At 41.5% G+C, this 14,587-nt stretch overlaps 1 protein-coding gene across 2 annotated transcripts in view; it reads left to right on the top strand.

Annotated features, from left to right (window-relative positions):
• PBX1 (PBX homeobox 1) overlaps positions 1 to 14,587 on the top strand; it is a 271,030-nt gene that overhangs the window by 233,990 nt on the left and 22,453 nt on the right. The window contains exons 6-8 of one of the 2 annotated variants that reach the window (XM_003785751.3): positions 2,334 to 2,493; positions 9,426 to 9,538; positions 10,910 to 10,999. In XM_003785751.3, coding sequence (XP_003785799.1) covers positions 2,334 to 2,493; positions 9,426 to 9,538; positions 10,910 to 10,999 — 363 coding nt within the window. The remainder of the gene's footprint in view (positions 1 to 2,333; positions 2,494 to 9,425; positions 9,539 to 10,909; positions 11,000 to 14,587) is intronic. The other variant, XM_012802710.2, reaches the window with a different exon arrangement.

Here is a 14,587-nt window from a genome sequence, read left to right as displayed (position 1 = left end):
TAGCCAAAGGTTCTTAACTTATTCTTCTTTAGAGTCACAATTTCTTTTGAAATCTACTAAAAGCTATTGATTCCGCCCATGACCCCAAACAAAAATGTGCTCATAGATCCAAATCCGTCTGCCATCCATCTGTTGACTGCCCTGTTCATATACCCTTGAAGAGCATATACCCTTCTTCGGTCCTAGTGCTGCTCCAAGTGTGACCCACAGAAGGCAGCAGCAGCAGCAGCATTACCTGGGAGCTTGACTGGGTTATAAATGTCTGGGACTCACCTCTATCCTGAGTCAGAATCTTTGATGGCAGGGCCTAGAAATCTCTTTAACAAGCTCCGTATGAACACATAACATTAGAAAGCACTGTTCTGCATACTTTATCAGAGTGATGTCTTCCACACTCACACCTATAAATATATCTTAATTTGAATATCCAGATGGACTTCTCTGCTAGAATACCAGACTCATATAACTTACTTCCCACCGGACTTCGCCATGGCTCTGCCCATAGGTTCTTCAAAATTAACACAAAGTGTGAATCAAACTCTTCCTATAAAATCTGCTGTTCTTTCTGTATTACCTGTCTCATGCTATTCCTGTTATCTGCACACCCCAGAGCCTAACATATACTAGGTCTCTACCCCATCACTGTTGAATCAGTAGTTCAGTAGCATCAGAAAACACTGACTCTGTGTGTTGTCTAAGGCATGTGGTATGTCCTGAATGTAGGAAATGCCTGAACTGACCTAGAATCATCCTGCCTTTGCCATTCTTCTCAACAGAATCATTCCCACAGCATGTTCCCAGTCCACCTCCTTCTTTTTTTTTTCACATAGAGCTGATTTAATTGGACCTCACATATTTTCATTCTTCCTCAAACATCCTCTTAAACTACCTTCATCTTCCCCCTCTTTATTCCAGCTTCTCCAGTTACCTGAGAAAAATCTCCCTACCTTTTTCCCCTCTACTTGTTCCACTTAAAAATCAAAAAACACCATAATTATGATTGGTTCATATGGATTGTGAAAGTTGTATCAAGAAAAACATGAATTTCAAAGTGAAATTAGATACCCAGTGAACCTGGAACGTACCCAGAAGTGCTCTTCCTCCTCCAGTTTAATTCTGTTTTTCCGGAGACACCACTACTTACCAGAGCATTTTATTGAATTTTTTTCTCTCTTGTTTAGTAATACTGTAATACAGTTTGATATTTATAACAAAGGCTTGGCATTTCTGCTGTAGTCATAAGCAGCATAGGCCTTTGAGGGCGAGCCCCATCAGATGTCGTAACTCTGCTAATGCATTTAAAAAATAAGCATAGTTTTGTGAGAATTTTCTTTATCTGCCATTGTTTGGAGGTAAATATAAATTATATCTAAAGTTGGAGTACATGTTTGATCAATTCCTCCATCCTCACCAACTTCATGGGTTTTTTTTTTTTTTTTGTAATTATATGAAAACCACATTGTAGTCCAGACTCACATCTGAAATATGGGGTGTAACACTTTCCTCCCCAAGGTAGGAATTATAGGAGTAACACTTGAATGTAACTGCATCTCCACTTGTGTCTGGCAGAGGTTTTGGTGAAAAGGGAGCAGAGGTACCAAATCAAGCCAAGACAGCCGCTGTGAGCCACATGAAGAGAATAAATTAACAAATGAAAGCAAATTAGGTTTATTGTGCTTATTGGCTATAACATTTAAAGCCTGGAATTCAGAGGAATAATCAGCTATTTGCTTCAGTTTTTCCTGATGTAGATAACACTAAGCTTTACAGAAAAGAAGCAGTGCAATCTTTGGGGTAGAATTAAATTGATCTTAAGGTCTGTACTAAAAAGCAGCTAAGAACCTAAGTTCATATTAAAGTTCTTTAACTTCTAAAAATTTGAAATTAATCTATGGCACGAAAACACCTAGGTGTTGATACACACTTTATGGGGATATTTAAAGGTCTGTGTGTTTTAAGGGTATTACATTGATAACAGGCATCTCTCCTGAAATGTTAAGTTTATTAGTGTCGTAACTACAGAGGAAAGCAAACTTAACATGCTTGCTCTGAGCTAAAACAGTCCTAGCTTTGATGAGCAACTCCTCTATAGGAAAATTTTTGTCACGGGTTTTTGTCAAGTTTTACTTGTAGTAAGCAAGAGGATGGCACTGGGTGAGGTTACTCCTCTTGAAACTCTCACTTCTTATCTTTTTATTGATGTTGCAAAAATCATGACTAAATAAGACCAGTGAGCCTACCTCTCCATCCCTCTCACAAGCCCTTCTTTTCTTCTGTAACGTTTCGTGAAGGATGAAATGTTAACTTTCTTATCTTCTTTTAAACTGCTGTAGGTATCAAACTGGTTTGGAAATAAACGAATTCGGTACAAGAAGAACATAGGTAAATTTCAAGAGGAAGCCAATATTTATGCTGCCAAAACGGCTGTCACTGCCACCAATGTGTCAGCCCATGGAAGCCAAGCTAACTCACCCTCAACTCCCAACTCAGCTGGTTAGTTTTTTCCTTTGATTTTGGGGGGGATTGTTCTCCATGTTTATACTTGCTTTTCCTAGATGTTTTCTTTTAATTCTTCAGGCTTTTGATTGGTCAGTATACCTGTTGATTATCTTTGTTGTTGTTGATGCCACTTGGGGGTTTTCATTTCATTTCCAAAAAGCAACATGTTATACTCCTGACAAGGTGGGATTGTTGGCAGGTTTGTATTAATGTTTCTATCTACGTGGAGACAGAAGTTAATAAATTGGTTCCTTTTGATGAGACCTCTACGTTCTCCTTTCAGGGATACCAAGAAAAAAATTAGACATAATACTTAGGGATGGTGTCTCAGGACTCTATCATTTGGTTTTTCTTATCCTTGTCTATCTTGCTATTCTGACCACATCATGGCTGGGTCACCTGTCAGCATACATTCTATGCTGGAGTATTTGCTCTTCTAGCAGGTATCTCATTATAATGTTTTAAGTCTGTAAAACCAGGCTATGATCATTTCTATATATTTCCCATAGCTATTGTTCTTTATTGATTTGTTTTGTTTGTTTTCTTTATAAAACTACAAAGAACACTGGCAATCCTTAATTCAAATTATTCAGATTCCAATTCTCTTGTTATAGCATCCATCATATGCTATGTTCTAGGTTTTATTTCAGTGAATATGCATTGTATCACTAATGTCAGAGTTTAGGCTAAAAACCAGTATATTTTTAGGTGTGCCTTGTGCCGTCTGTTCTGAATTTCTACATGTGAAAAAACAAAGTTAATAATGTGTAAAATATAGCCTTAGTGATTATATGCTATGGATAGCATGTTGGTACTTTTTTTTTTTTTTTGTAAAAGAAAAACAAATATTTCCTCATTAATTAAATTATCTAGTTATGGTACTTTCCCATATTAAGCAAGAGGCATTGATTTGGGCTAGGGTGTACATCTAAGAAAATTGGTAATTACAACCTTAAAGGTTATAAAGGGTTATAAAAGGTTAGAAATTTAAATATGTTTGATGATGATATGATCGCAAATCCAATATCTACCATTTTTGAGAGGATGTGGTATCTTAGACTTCAAAGCTTGTTTGTCTACTAAAATAAATTCCCTATGTTATGGTGGCTTGTTATTGGAGACGTGTAGGGATCCACAAGCACATGCCTTCGGTGAGCTGTTTGGTACACTCATTTGTTACTGTAAGGTCCTCCAAGTCACTGGGCTATACCATCGTGGCCTTCTTTTATTTAAATGGAATCATGCACGAAGCATAGCCTGGGCTTCTTAAGCATGGATATGGTAAGACAATGCAAAATTTGATCCAGTTTTGTTGTTCCCAGCACTCCAGGTTGGATTATTACATGAAGCATATTTACTTTTTAAGGTGTTTTTTTGTTTGTTTGTTTGTTTTCTTCTGCCATCATGGTGTGATTGACAAATGTTTAAGGCTAACTGGTTCAATAACCAGAGAGTTTCCTTCTTCCCCATCTGGACAATTATTAAGCATTTCAGACCCAACAACCCAAGTTGAATTGCACTACTAAGCAGACGTTTTCACTTGTCTCTTTGGAAGAAGTAGAATTCTGTCAACATTAGCAAAAATGCACTCAACACTCCTGCAAAGGTTATCATAATGCAAAACAGATATCAAAATGACTTTTTCCTGTCCCTGATATATCTGCATCGCAGATGGCTTAGCATGATTTATGACTAGTCTTTAAAGGGGCCCTGTGGACTCCCTTCATTACTAAATCCGTAACTATTTATTCTTTCCTAAAAAGAGAAAAGTAAGCATTTTAACCCCCTACTCTGTGTTTAAGAATTACGTTGGCTCTTAGGGAATGTCAGTCTATGATTACAGTTTTCTAAGGAATTTTTCTGGTGGGTTAAACTTCATGTGACTATTCTGAGCACAAAGTAAATTATGATGGAAAGTTGCAGCTAAGCCTTCCAGTTGTGCCTAAGTCGTTGGAAATAATATGCAGAGGGACCCCTTTGTAGTGCTTTTTCTAAAGTAGAGATGGAAAAAAATACTATTGTGTGTGTGCAGTAGCATGGAATTTTGAAAGATAGATGGTCTAACAGAAGTTATAAATGAGCTTTTCTGTATTTTGTTCTGCTCTTAATCAACCTGAAACGTTCATAATTTTTAAATAGGGTGCTTATTCCATTGTATAGTAGGCCTTCGATCATTTCAAAGGATAAATGATAATTGAAATAGCAAGTTATTCAATAAAAGGTGAATATATGGAAATACATTTCAGCAGAATTTGAAGTCTGGAAATCCGGGACCTAGGAACTTTTTGTATGCTTCATATTGAAGCAGAAGTTTTTCCCTAAGCTTTAGTAAATAGACATACTCATTTCTACTGCAAGGAAGGCACTTTGCAAGCAAATCTTCTCTCTAGAGGCTTCTGTATGGAGAACAGCATTTCAGTACCACTTCTAAATATTTCTATTTGTTGATTCATACCCTGTCTCCCATTTTCTTAAGCATAATTTATAAAAATCACTTAACACTAGGACCTGTGGGAGATTAGCAAGCATTTAGAAGACATTTAGCATTCTTTATAGTTTATACCAGCAGATTTGGGTAAAACAGATGGAGGAAAAAGAAAATTAAAGGAAGGAGAGAAAATTAAGTTTTGAAAAGAGAAAGCAAAAGTGGGGGCCATTGAAACGGTAGTTTAAAGTATGGCTCCGTAATTCTTCTAAAGTGACCTAGAATGACCCATTCTATCAAGTTCTGTGATTAGCCAAGTGGTCATAGGCTTATTGAGGCTCAGAACCCCCAGAGCTAAGTTCTTTTCCTTAGTGTGTGTGTCATGGACAACCGCACACTCAGCTGAGAAAATCCTTCCTCTGGCACTGCTTTAGTCAATGGAAGCCCTTGTATGTAATCTTATGACACTGCTAACAGGATATTTGGTGTTATTCAGCTTTAGTGGAAGGTTATCACATGAAAATTCCAAATCTTCACCTCTCAGAAGTTTTTCTATAGTACACGCAGTTAGGAGGTAATGCATCCTTAGAAGTGGACAGACCCTTTAGTAAATCCCCAGGAACACCTATAATTTTGTTTTTGAAAACCAAGTGAAGAAAGTTATCCCATTGTTTCCTCATGTTCTTTCTATGTTTCTCATCTTTATTTTCAAGTTGGAAAATGAGGACAATTCCTCCTGGAATTGGAACTCTAGAACCTTCATGTGCACTTCGATTGTATGGTTTTCTCATTGAACCAGACAACCCTTTACTCTTCTACTCAGTTGAAAGTAGCAGTGAGTTGGGGAATTTGGAAGGGGAAAGGGAGAAGCTAGCATGAGACATAATGGAGCTTACCTCTAGTAAAGAGAGTCTGTTTCCACATGGGATGAAAGCCCAGTCTAATTAGGATGACCACACAATCTGTCTGAAGCTTTGGTTTCAAACTACAGAAATTAGAGTGATGTTTGCTACGTAGCTACTTCATGATACTTGCTGTAAGAAGTACTGAACTCATATTCATAACACATTGAGTTTCTTAAGAGGAAAAAGTAATCCGTCCTTATTCTGAGTCATTGGTTCTTAACTAGGAGTGAATTTATAGCCCAGGGGACATTCAGTAATGTCTGGAGACATTTTTGGGTGTCATAATTTTGAAGGGAGGGTGCTACCGGCATCTCTGGAATAGAGGCTAGGGCTGTTTCTAACTACCCTATAATGCATGAGATCTTCCCCTACAAGGAAGAATTATTTGGCCCAAAATGTCAGTAGTTCCAATGTTAAGAAACCCTGCCCCAGATGTAGGTTTTATCATTATTCAGTTTTTTGGATTATGAAGTAAATCGATTTTTTTTCTTTTTTTTCTTTTTTTTTTTTTTGAGGGGCGTGTGTGTGAGGGGGTTCCTATACACAGTTAAGTCTCCTGAAGATTCTTTAGAGTAGAAATGCAATGTTTAAGAAATTGTTTTATGAAAATGGATGTTAACACATTTTCACATCATGATGTTCACCCAAGCAAATGCATTAGAGCCATAGGTGATCCATTATTTCTTCTTTGTCTACGTGAATGAAGATTTAGCTCCATAGATGCCCCTAGATGTCTGGGTGGCAGTTTAAATGAGCCCTGGGCCTCCCTTTCTGAGCCAAATTCAGAATCTTTTAAGCAAGAAGCACATCTTCAAAGGTGCTTCTAGTAACTGCTAAATACTTCACAGCAACCTCCAAATAAAGTTTCTGGAAGACCTTCTCGGCAAGCCAAGTAGTTCTGCCATAGCTCTTTGCAAATCCACAGCACCTTCAGGAGGGTCCATGCACCATTTGCCTATGGATTTTTTACTTCCTGGGAGGTTATCCATTCCACAATAAGTTCTTTCCAAATTCCAGAGCCGGGTAACATACACGTTCTTCCCCTCCTTGTTTAGGTTTTCATGTGGTAGTAGCGGCACCCAGTCTCTTCCTTTGGCGCCATCATTGCCTCTAGATACCTATCAGGGAGTCAGAGCCATGTGGTGTTGTACATGGGTGCCCAGAGACGATAAAATGCTGAACCAGCACAGCCAAGAGCACAAGGGACTCTTTTTGCAATTACTGCTCTGATACAAATGCATTTGTACATGGAGTACATTTATATGCGCATATTTATCTCTGTGCACATTAGGCAGCCAGACATATTTACAATTTATCTATGCACATATATTTTTTAAATCATCTGTGTCAATTGCAGTGTACATCTTGTAAATGGCACGTTCCATGCTTTTCTGGTTCCATGGAGGCCTGGAACCAGTATAGCCCTTTGGGGCTTCTCCCACTGCTAAGTTTCTGTGGCAATTTCCAACAAACCATCAGCCAAGCATATACCACGTGTGTGGATAACATGGTGTTTGAGTGAGAGAGAAATAAAATACCTGAGCTTCAAACTGAGCACTCTTGGCAAGGGATATCTGATGACATATAAACAATTGATAATTTGGGTTGTTGGTACTGACTCTTGTTGGTTCTGATGACATCTAAATGTGAGAATGACATCCATTACAAAATGGCTTTTATTATTTAGATTATACCTCTGTGATTACAAAGAAGATTTGAGAGGACTATAACTAGTATGGAGAGGCCTGGGTATTCTATGAAGATGGGTCTGTGCTATACATGGCTTTATCCGTGCGTTTAGAATGATAGTTTCAAAGATATGTCCCACATTCCTGGAATTTATAGGCCAAAGTCTTCATACCCCTGACTGGGTATAAGCCATACCTGCTCAGAACTCATGCCTGTTTTTCCAAGACCCAATTTTTCTGATTTCTTTCAGATAAGCTAAACTGACAAGTGTGGGCCAGACGGGATAGGATAGGTTGCAAAGCTAGGGAGACGGCATAGTCCTTTGGTTTGAGCCTGAGTCACTCCCCAGCCACCAAAGGAAATATTTCTTTTTTCCTGCAAAAGAAGGAACAAGGGAGTTAGATGGAGGATCAGCCAGCACATAGAGCAAAATAGCTAGTATTTTGCATGTGGATATATATCCCAATGAATGAAGAAAAATGGGGATTTTGGGGGTAACTTAGAGGTTTCTCCAAGTTTACAAATTATCTAGTTTTTCTACTTGGCTCTTGCCTTTGAAGTATGAAGATACTGTGGATAGTTAAGCATAGAGCACAGTGTCAGAGTTTAGAATTTATCACTTGATAAGTGGCCCTTCTATGGAAAGAAAAGGGAAGAGAAGGAGAGAGAGAGGGAGGGAGAGAGAAGAAAGAAAGAAAGGCCTTGTTTTCTGCTTAGCTGCAGCTCCTCCTATGGGGCAGGAAAGCTTTGGGGGAGAGCTCAAATCTCTACTTTGGGAGAAAACAAAGAAAGTGTCAGAGCTGAGGCATGAATCATTGTTGGGCGATTCCACACGGATGATGGCTGTCTCAGAACATGAGGGCAAGAGCACAATTTGAGCAATGTAGGGTTGGGAGTAAGAGAGTGCAACTGACCTGGGTCCCTAAGGTCTCTCCTTTTCTAGGCTAATGTCATGTTTTAACCAAACCTTGCACGTTGAGCTTTCTTTCCTAATGCGCTGAGCTGCACGATGACACTTCAGAATACTATTAAGCTTTTGCAAGCCCTTATGTTTAGGGTGAGGATGTGGTGACAGGACGCACCTAAAGGCTAACTCTTTGGATGCTGCTTCCATGTCTGGGAGGTGAACTCAGATGATTGCTTGCCCCTCTTGAAGCCTATTTATTATTACTATTACTATGATTATTGGCCGCATTCCATATTTCATGCATGTTTGAGAATTCCTGGCCCATAAGTTATTTCATCCTCTTTCATACCAGCAGGTGGCGGGGAAGGTAGATTATCCCCAAATATTCTTACAGTCCTCAGTGTTCCCTGGGCTGTTTTTCACCCAGCAAGGAACTTCACCTTCTTTCTAGAGGTGAGGGATGTCAGTAGACCCATCTCAAGGGCCAGCCCTAGTGTGTGACATTACCTTCATGCACCTTCTCTCTGGTGCTGCTTCCCTGGGAGAGGAGACAGTTTTAGCAATAGCAAATTTAGAATCCAGTGAAATAGCTTGTATGCTCTATCATGGTGGCAAAAGTAGCATTGACCAGCCCATAGTCTGTGTCTTGTGGTTCCCTGGCCAGCCCTAGAATTTTAGAGAGATCCCAGGTCTGGAGACTGCAATCTGCCAAGAAAAGTTGAGAAGAATAAATATTCCCTTTCTCAGCTTGGAGTTGCTAAGAGGAGGCAGTTCCGTTAGCCACTTGTAGTCAGGTGTGGCCTTACGTAACATAAACGATATGCACCCTTTATTGCTTGCTCTGTTCTTCATGCTACTAACCAGACTCTATTGATATTATGTTTATTTTAGTTTTTATTTGAGGGGTTGCTTTGCATGTCATTCTTCCTCTTGGCCATTAGTCGCGGGGGTCGAGCCTTTTCCTTTCTGTGATTCAGGTGCCTCACTCTTTCCTTTCCAGGTTCTTCCAGTTCTTTTAACATGTCAAACTCTGGAGATTTGTTCATGAGCGTGCAGTCACTCAATGGGGATTCTTACCAAGGGGCCCAGGTTGGAGCCAACGTGCAATCACAGGTAGGGACCCAGCCAATACGCTGCCAGGGGAATGCGCTAGAGTCCAGGAGCCCTCAGTTATACTGGCAGTTCCTGCTTGTATCCAGAGAGGGAGAGAGATCAGAACCGAAACCATACCGACAACCCAACCCAACCGAAATGAAGACAACCATTGTCGTGGGGAATCTGGCCCACACTTTGTGAGTGCGTTTGGCTCTGGCTCAGCAGTCGCGCTAGGAAGCAGGAGAGAGGCAGGAAGGGAAGCACAGGTCAGGGTGGCCAAGGCACATCAGGTGACTGGAACCGGCATATTCTTTGCTCACCAAAGGCAGAGCAAGGAGTTCAGGCCACTGTCTCGATTCCCAGGTCTCCCTCTCATTTGTTGGTTTTCTGTCCTCCCTGTTTGCCAAATAAGGAGGTAACGGATGTGTAGGCAAGTACATTAGTATCTCAGGTTCTCATTTTAAGCTTTAAAAACACCTAACTGTGGTGACTTAACTCATCGTGTTAGTCATCCTTGAGGTCAAGGGATTTGGGTTTCTGGTGATGAGTGTGAGTCTACTTTGGGAAACAAAAATTGAATCATGTGATGTCAAACAAACCTCAGCACTCCACAGTAAGCGGATGGTGTCATGACCTCTCAGGAAGCCTTCCTACCCTCTCACTGGGAAGCGTGAAGTGAGAGGGGAAAGAGTCTGCTCTGGGTCAGAATTATTAGGGAACTTCCGAGCCATGTGTCAGTCCAGTTCCCCACCCTCCACACAGGAAAGAAAGCAGGATGTGCCTAGAATAGACCTGCTGGCCGGTGATTCAGCCCCTTGCTCAGGCAACACTGCCTGGAAACATGTTTGAGGTGATAGGGTCAGTCTTTGGTCAAGTGACTAAACAACTGGCCATCACTTAAGTCCTCAAACACACATACACACACACACACACGGGTACATACACAGCTCTCTCTGTGACATGGCTACCCAAACCTCCTCCAGACAGAACCGAGACTTTTATAAGATACTTAGTGAAGGAGAAGGCAACTTAGGATGGCCAGGAAAGAAAAGTGGGGAGAAGGGAAAATCGCCCCACTCCTTTTCCTTAGTGCCCTTTGTTATTCCAGTCCCGACTCTCTCACCCAGTACTGTTGAATAGTTTCAGTGTTGGGAACCCTGGTTTTCCTTTACCATTTTTACTGTGTTTCTTACTGTACTAAGAACTGACCATGGGTTTGGCAGATAGAGGAGGTGTAGCCTCCTCGTAATGGACGCTTTCCCAGGAAGACTATCTCTAAAACAATTGTGTTAATACGGTGTGCCAAAGGGGGCCTGCGTGCTGACCAGCTGCCTCCCTTCCCCTGCGCCTCTCTGACTAACTCCTCTCTGTTGTTGTTCATCTGTTTAGGTGGATACCCTTCGCCATGTTATCAGCCAGACAGGAGGATACAGTGACGGACTCGCAGCCAGTCAGATGTACAGTCCGCAGGGCATCAGTGTAAGAAAACAAGGCTTCCCTCCACCCTTTGTTTTTATTCTATCACTACCAATTATTTCAAAGCCATAGGGCCCAGAATGCCACTTAGTAGGACTTGTCTTAGCTTTACGGTCACCTAGTTTCTTGTTTCTGTATCGGTCATGCCATCGGCAACATTCTACCCACAGAAAAAGTGGTGATTGGGCAGGCTTCATGCAGGCAGCTGGCGTCTAGGGCTGTCAGACGCAATCAGTGTTTGCATGGCACCTGCGGCCACATGCGTTCAGCTAGAGGAGCTGCTAAACAGGTGACACCTAGTACAACAGTGGTAGGAAATGTCACCACAAGCTGGGGCCTGGGAACCTAGGGAAGAAAACCAATGGCCAAAATCCAGGGCATCTAGGGTCTGCGGTCTTGAAAGAATAACCTTTTCCCAATCTGTCTAGGGATGATTAAAAAAAAAAAAATTAACACAGTAGCTGGGTATGTTGAAGGGATGGGGAGGGGTGCAGACCATCTTCTACTTGTTCTTGGGTGCGCTGGCGGCTCCTGACTAGCATGAAAATTCATAGCGACAAGCTATGTCGCACAGAGTGAAATCGATCAGACAGACACAAGGAGAACCGAGTGTAGATTTGGGACAGCAATCCAACTTGATTTCTCAGATCAATCGTCCACTATCTCAGCAGCGGTGACAGCAAGCTGGGACAAGAGGGGCAGCCTGGAAAAGGAGGCTGTTTTTTAGATCAGGGTGATTCCTGGGTTTTTAGAGGTCACTAGAGGCTCCAGTAGGAATTACTGGCTCACAACTAGCAAAGAAAACTATCGTGGGTTGGCGGTGATCATTTTTTCTTATTTGTTTCTGTTGTTGTGATGAGTAAATTAGGGATGGAAGGAAGGAAAGGTGGGCCTGATTTATTAATGTGGTCTTAGACTGTACTAACTGAGGTCTAATATCTGCAGTGAAGGAGGGGATGGCCCATTTGAGTCTGCCTTGGTCAAGCTGTACGTGATTCTAGCCTGCTGGGGAGAAATCTAGAGAATACCAATACCACCTGTTCCATCAGATGAAGAACAGTTGAAAGAATCAAGAATTCCTACCCCATGAAAGAGAAGGTTTGGGTGGTATATAATAGTTTTAGACACACTCTCATCTGTGAGAGGGATTAGATTCATCATGAATGACCTAAAGGCATAGCATGGAACAGGACTGCTGAGTAGCAGATTCAGAGAAAGAGATTTCACTTGAACATTTATGGACTTTTCTCATAGTCAGAGTTCTCCAAAGAATGGATTGGCTGCCCTTAGAAGTCAAGAATTCACCATTGTTAAATAACATGGTTTGGCTAGCTACTTGGTACAGATGTTGTGGGCAGGAGTCAAACCCCGGATTGCAGTGGTCTTGGTGACCTTGAAGGCCACTCACATGAGGAATTCTTTACTTTCTACCTTCCATGGAGGGAATTCCGTCTAGGTTTATATAATACTTACCCTCTGGGAACAGAGCAGAGAGGTCCATGTTAACAGTATTAAACATATTCTGGACAATCATATCCCTTTCCAGGAAGGATTTCCAGAAAGAGGGATTCTTCCCATCTTGTGCTATGTTTGCAACAATATTATTAATAACTTGCGGGGAAGCCTGTTTAGAAACATACAGGAGACCATCATGGGAAAAGATATTCTTAAAATGAATAAAGTTGCTCTGGTTTGTCTGAGTGTGCAGGTTTAATAAGCGATATGCGTTTATGTATTTCCTAAATCTTTTCAAGAAGGAAGATAAATTTTTCCAGAGGAAGCTTTGTTCTATGCGTAAGTAGAAGAGAGGAATGTGAGAGAATATAGTAATGTGAGGACTAGAATATGGGAATGCTGAAAAGAGACCTGAAGAAGGTCGCAGGACTGGGCAGGAAATGGGGTTGACATGTTTTTCTTTCCTAATTGGGTAGCACAGAAGAGAACAGCAGACAGACTCTGGAGGGGTCAACCTTGACCCCCGTGACATCATTTGTTGGGCTGGGAATAATATCTGAAATAGTGTAACCAAACATGTGCAGACAATTACGTCTGATTACATAAGCCTACCACAAAAACTGGGCTTAAAAATGCCACTTGAAAGAGTCTCTCATTTTGCATTAATTTCTCTCTCTCTCTCTCTTTTTTTTTTTTTTTTTTTTTTTTGTGAACTGCGGTTATTTTCTTCCTGGGTCTTTAATATGCAGGGTAAATGGGTCAAAAGCTGATCATGATGTGTTCTTCGATATCAGTTTTAAATTGTACCACCTGTAGGAGGCTCAGTTAGTTATAGTGAGACATATTCTTAGATGATGGTGTTGGACGTTGAGTCATGGGCATGTATAGCGTAGGACTGTGGCTGCCAAGGGGAGAGAGGGAAAGAGAGAGGGCGGGAGGGAGGAGAGACAAGAAGAGACAAGGAAGGACAGGAATGAAACGCTGGAGCCAAGAAATAAAAATAAACAGCCCCTAAACCCGAGCTGCAGTGGAATTCCCAGCCAGGCTCTGGATTATGTTTCGTTGGGTAGAGGACATTTTCTGGGCAGCCCTTATCCACTCTCCTGGCTTAGTTTTCACAGTCCCCATATCTTATCCAACCGGTGTCTATTTTAAATCCCATCAAGTTCAGGCCACTTGCCTCCAAGTGACTACACAGCCAATAGGATGGCCAGGTGTAGCACAGGGTCCTATAAAGAGCCAGGACACCAGTCCCAGTAACTCTTGTCCCCACAGGCAAACATCACGTCTCTCTGCTATAAAATAGAGCCAGTAATTCTCACCCTTCACACCTCCAGCACTGCTTTAGGGAAAATGAGAAAATAAGCAGGAAAGGGCTTGGCAAGGCATAAATTATTCCACGTGAATGCAGTGTGAAATTTTATAAGTGGTAACTTTCTAATTTGACCTTTTTTTCCTCTTGTGTGAGCAGTTTTCCCAGTAGGGAGTGCCTAGTGAGGACAGGTTAGGACATAGTTGTCACTTTTCCCCCCCTTCTGATGGAAAGGTATGCTTTTGAGATGGATATAGTGTTTCTCCAGGTCTAAAGACCCCCTTCTTTAGCCACTGTGAGAGTTAAATTATACCTCCTTAAGTACTTTGTGTTCTCATATGACAACGGACAATACTTGCTGGGTTTAGAGTGGCTCTAAGTAATGGAGGGAGATTATTCCACTTCTCTGTCAATCAGACATACTTACAGATCACTTAGCTATCACATTTGTTCCTTTCCATTCCCACTGCCACCATCCTAGTGCTAGAAATAGTTCATTAACTAGACTATAGTAATAGCTTCCCAGCCACTGCTGCTGTCTTCAGTTCCTCTTCTCTCCCACACACATCCCCTGAATTTTATCATTTCTTGCTCGGAAATCACCAGTGACTCCTGTTTCCTACCCAAGCAAGCTCAAACCCTGAGTCCCACATTGAGGGTCTTCCATGTCTGATTTCAGCATACCTGTCCTTTCACCTCGTCCTCCCATCATGGAAGTATACTCCAGATGCCATTCAGCGTGGTCAGCTCACCTTCCGCTGGCTGTGTGCCTTCCCCTCAGTGTGGTCAGCTGACCTTCCCCTGGCTGTGTGCCTTCCCCTCAG

Source organism: Otolemur garnettii, unplaced genomic scaffold (genome assembly GCF_000181295.1).
Source record: "Otolemur garnettii isolate 467f Iridium unplaced genomic scaffold, OtoGar3 scaffold00016, whole genome shotgun sequence".
NCBI classification, from domain to species: Eukaryota; Metazoa; Chordata; class Mammalia; order Primates; family Galagidae; genus Otolemur; species Otolemur garnettii.
Note: the sequence above shows the minus strand (reverse complement) of the source record. Positions and strands in the feature narration are given on the sequence as shown.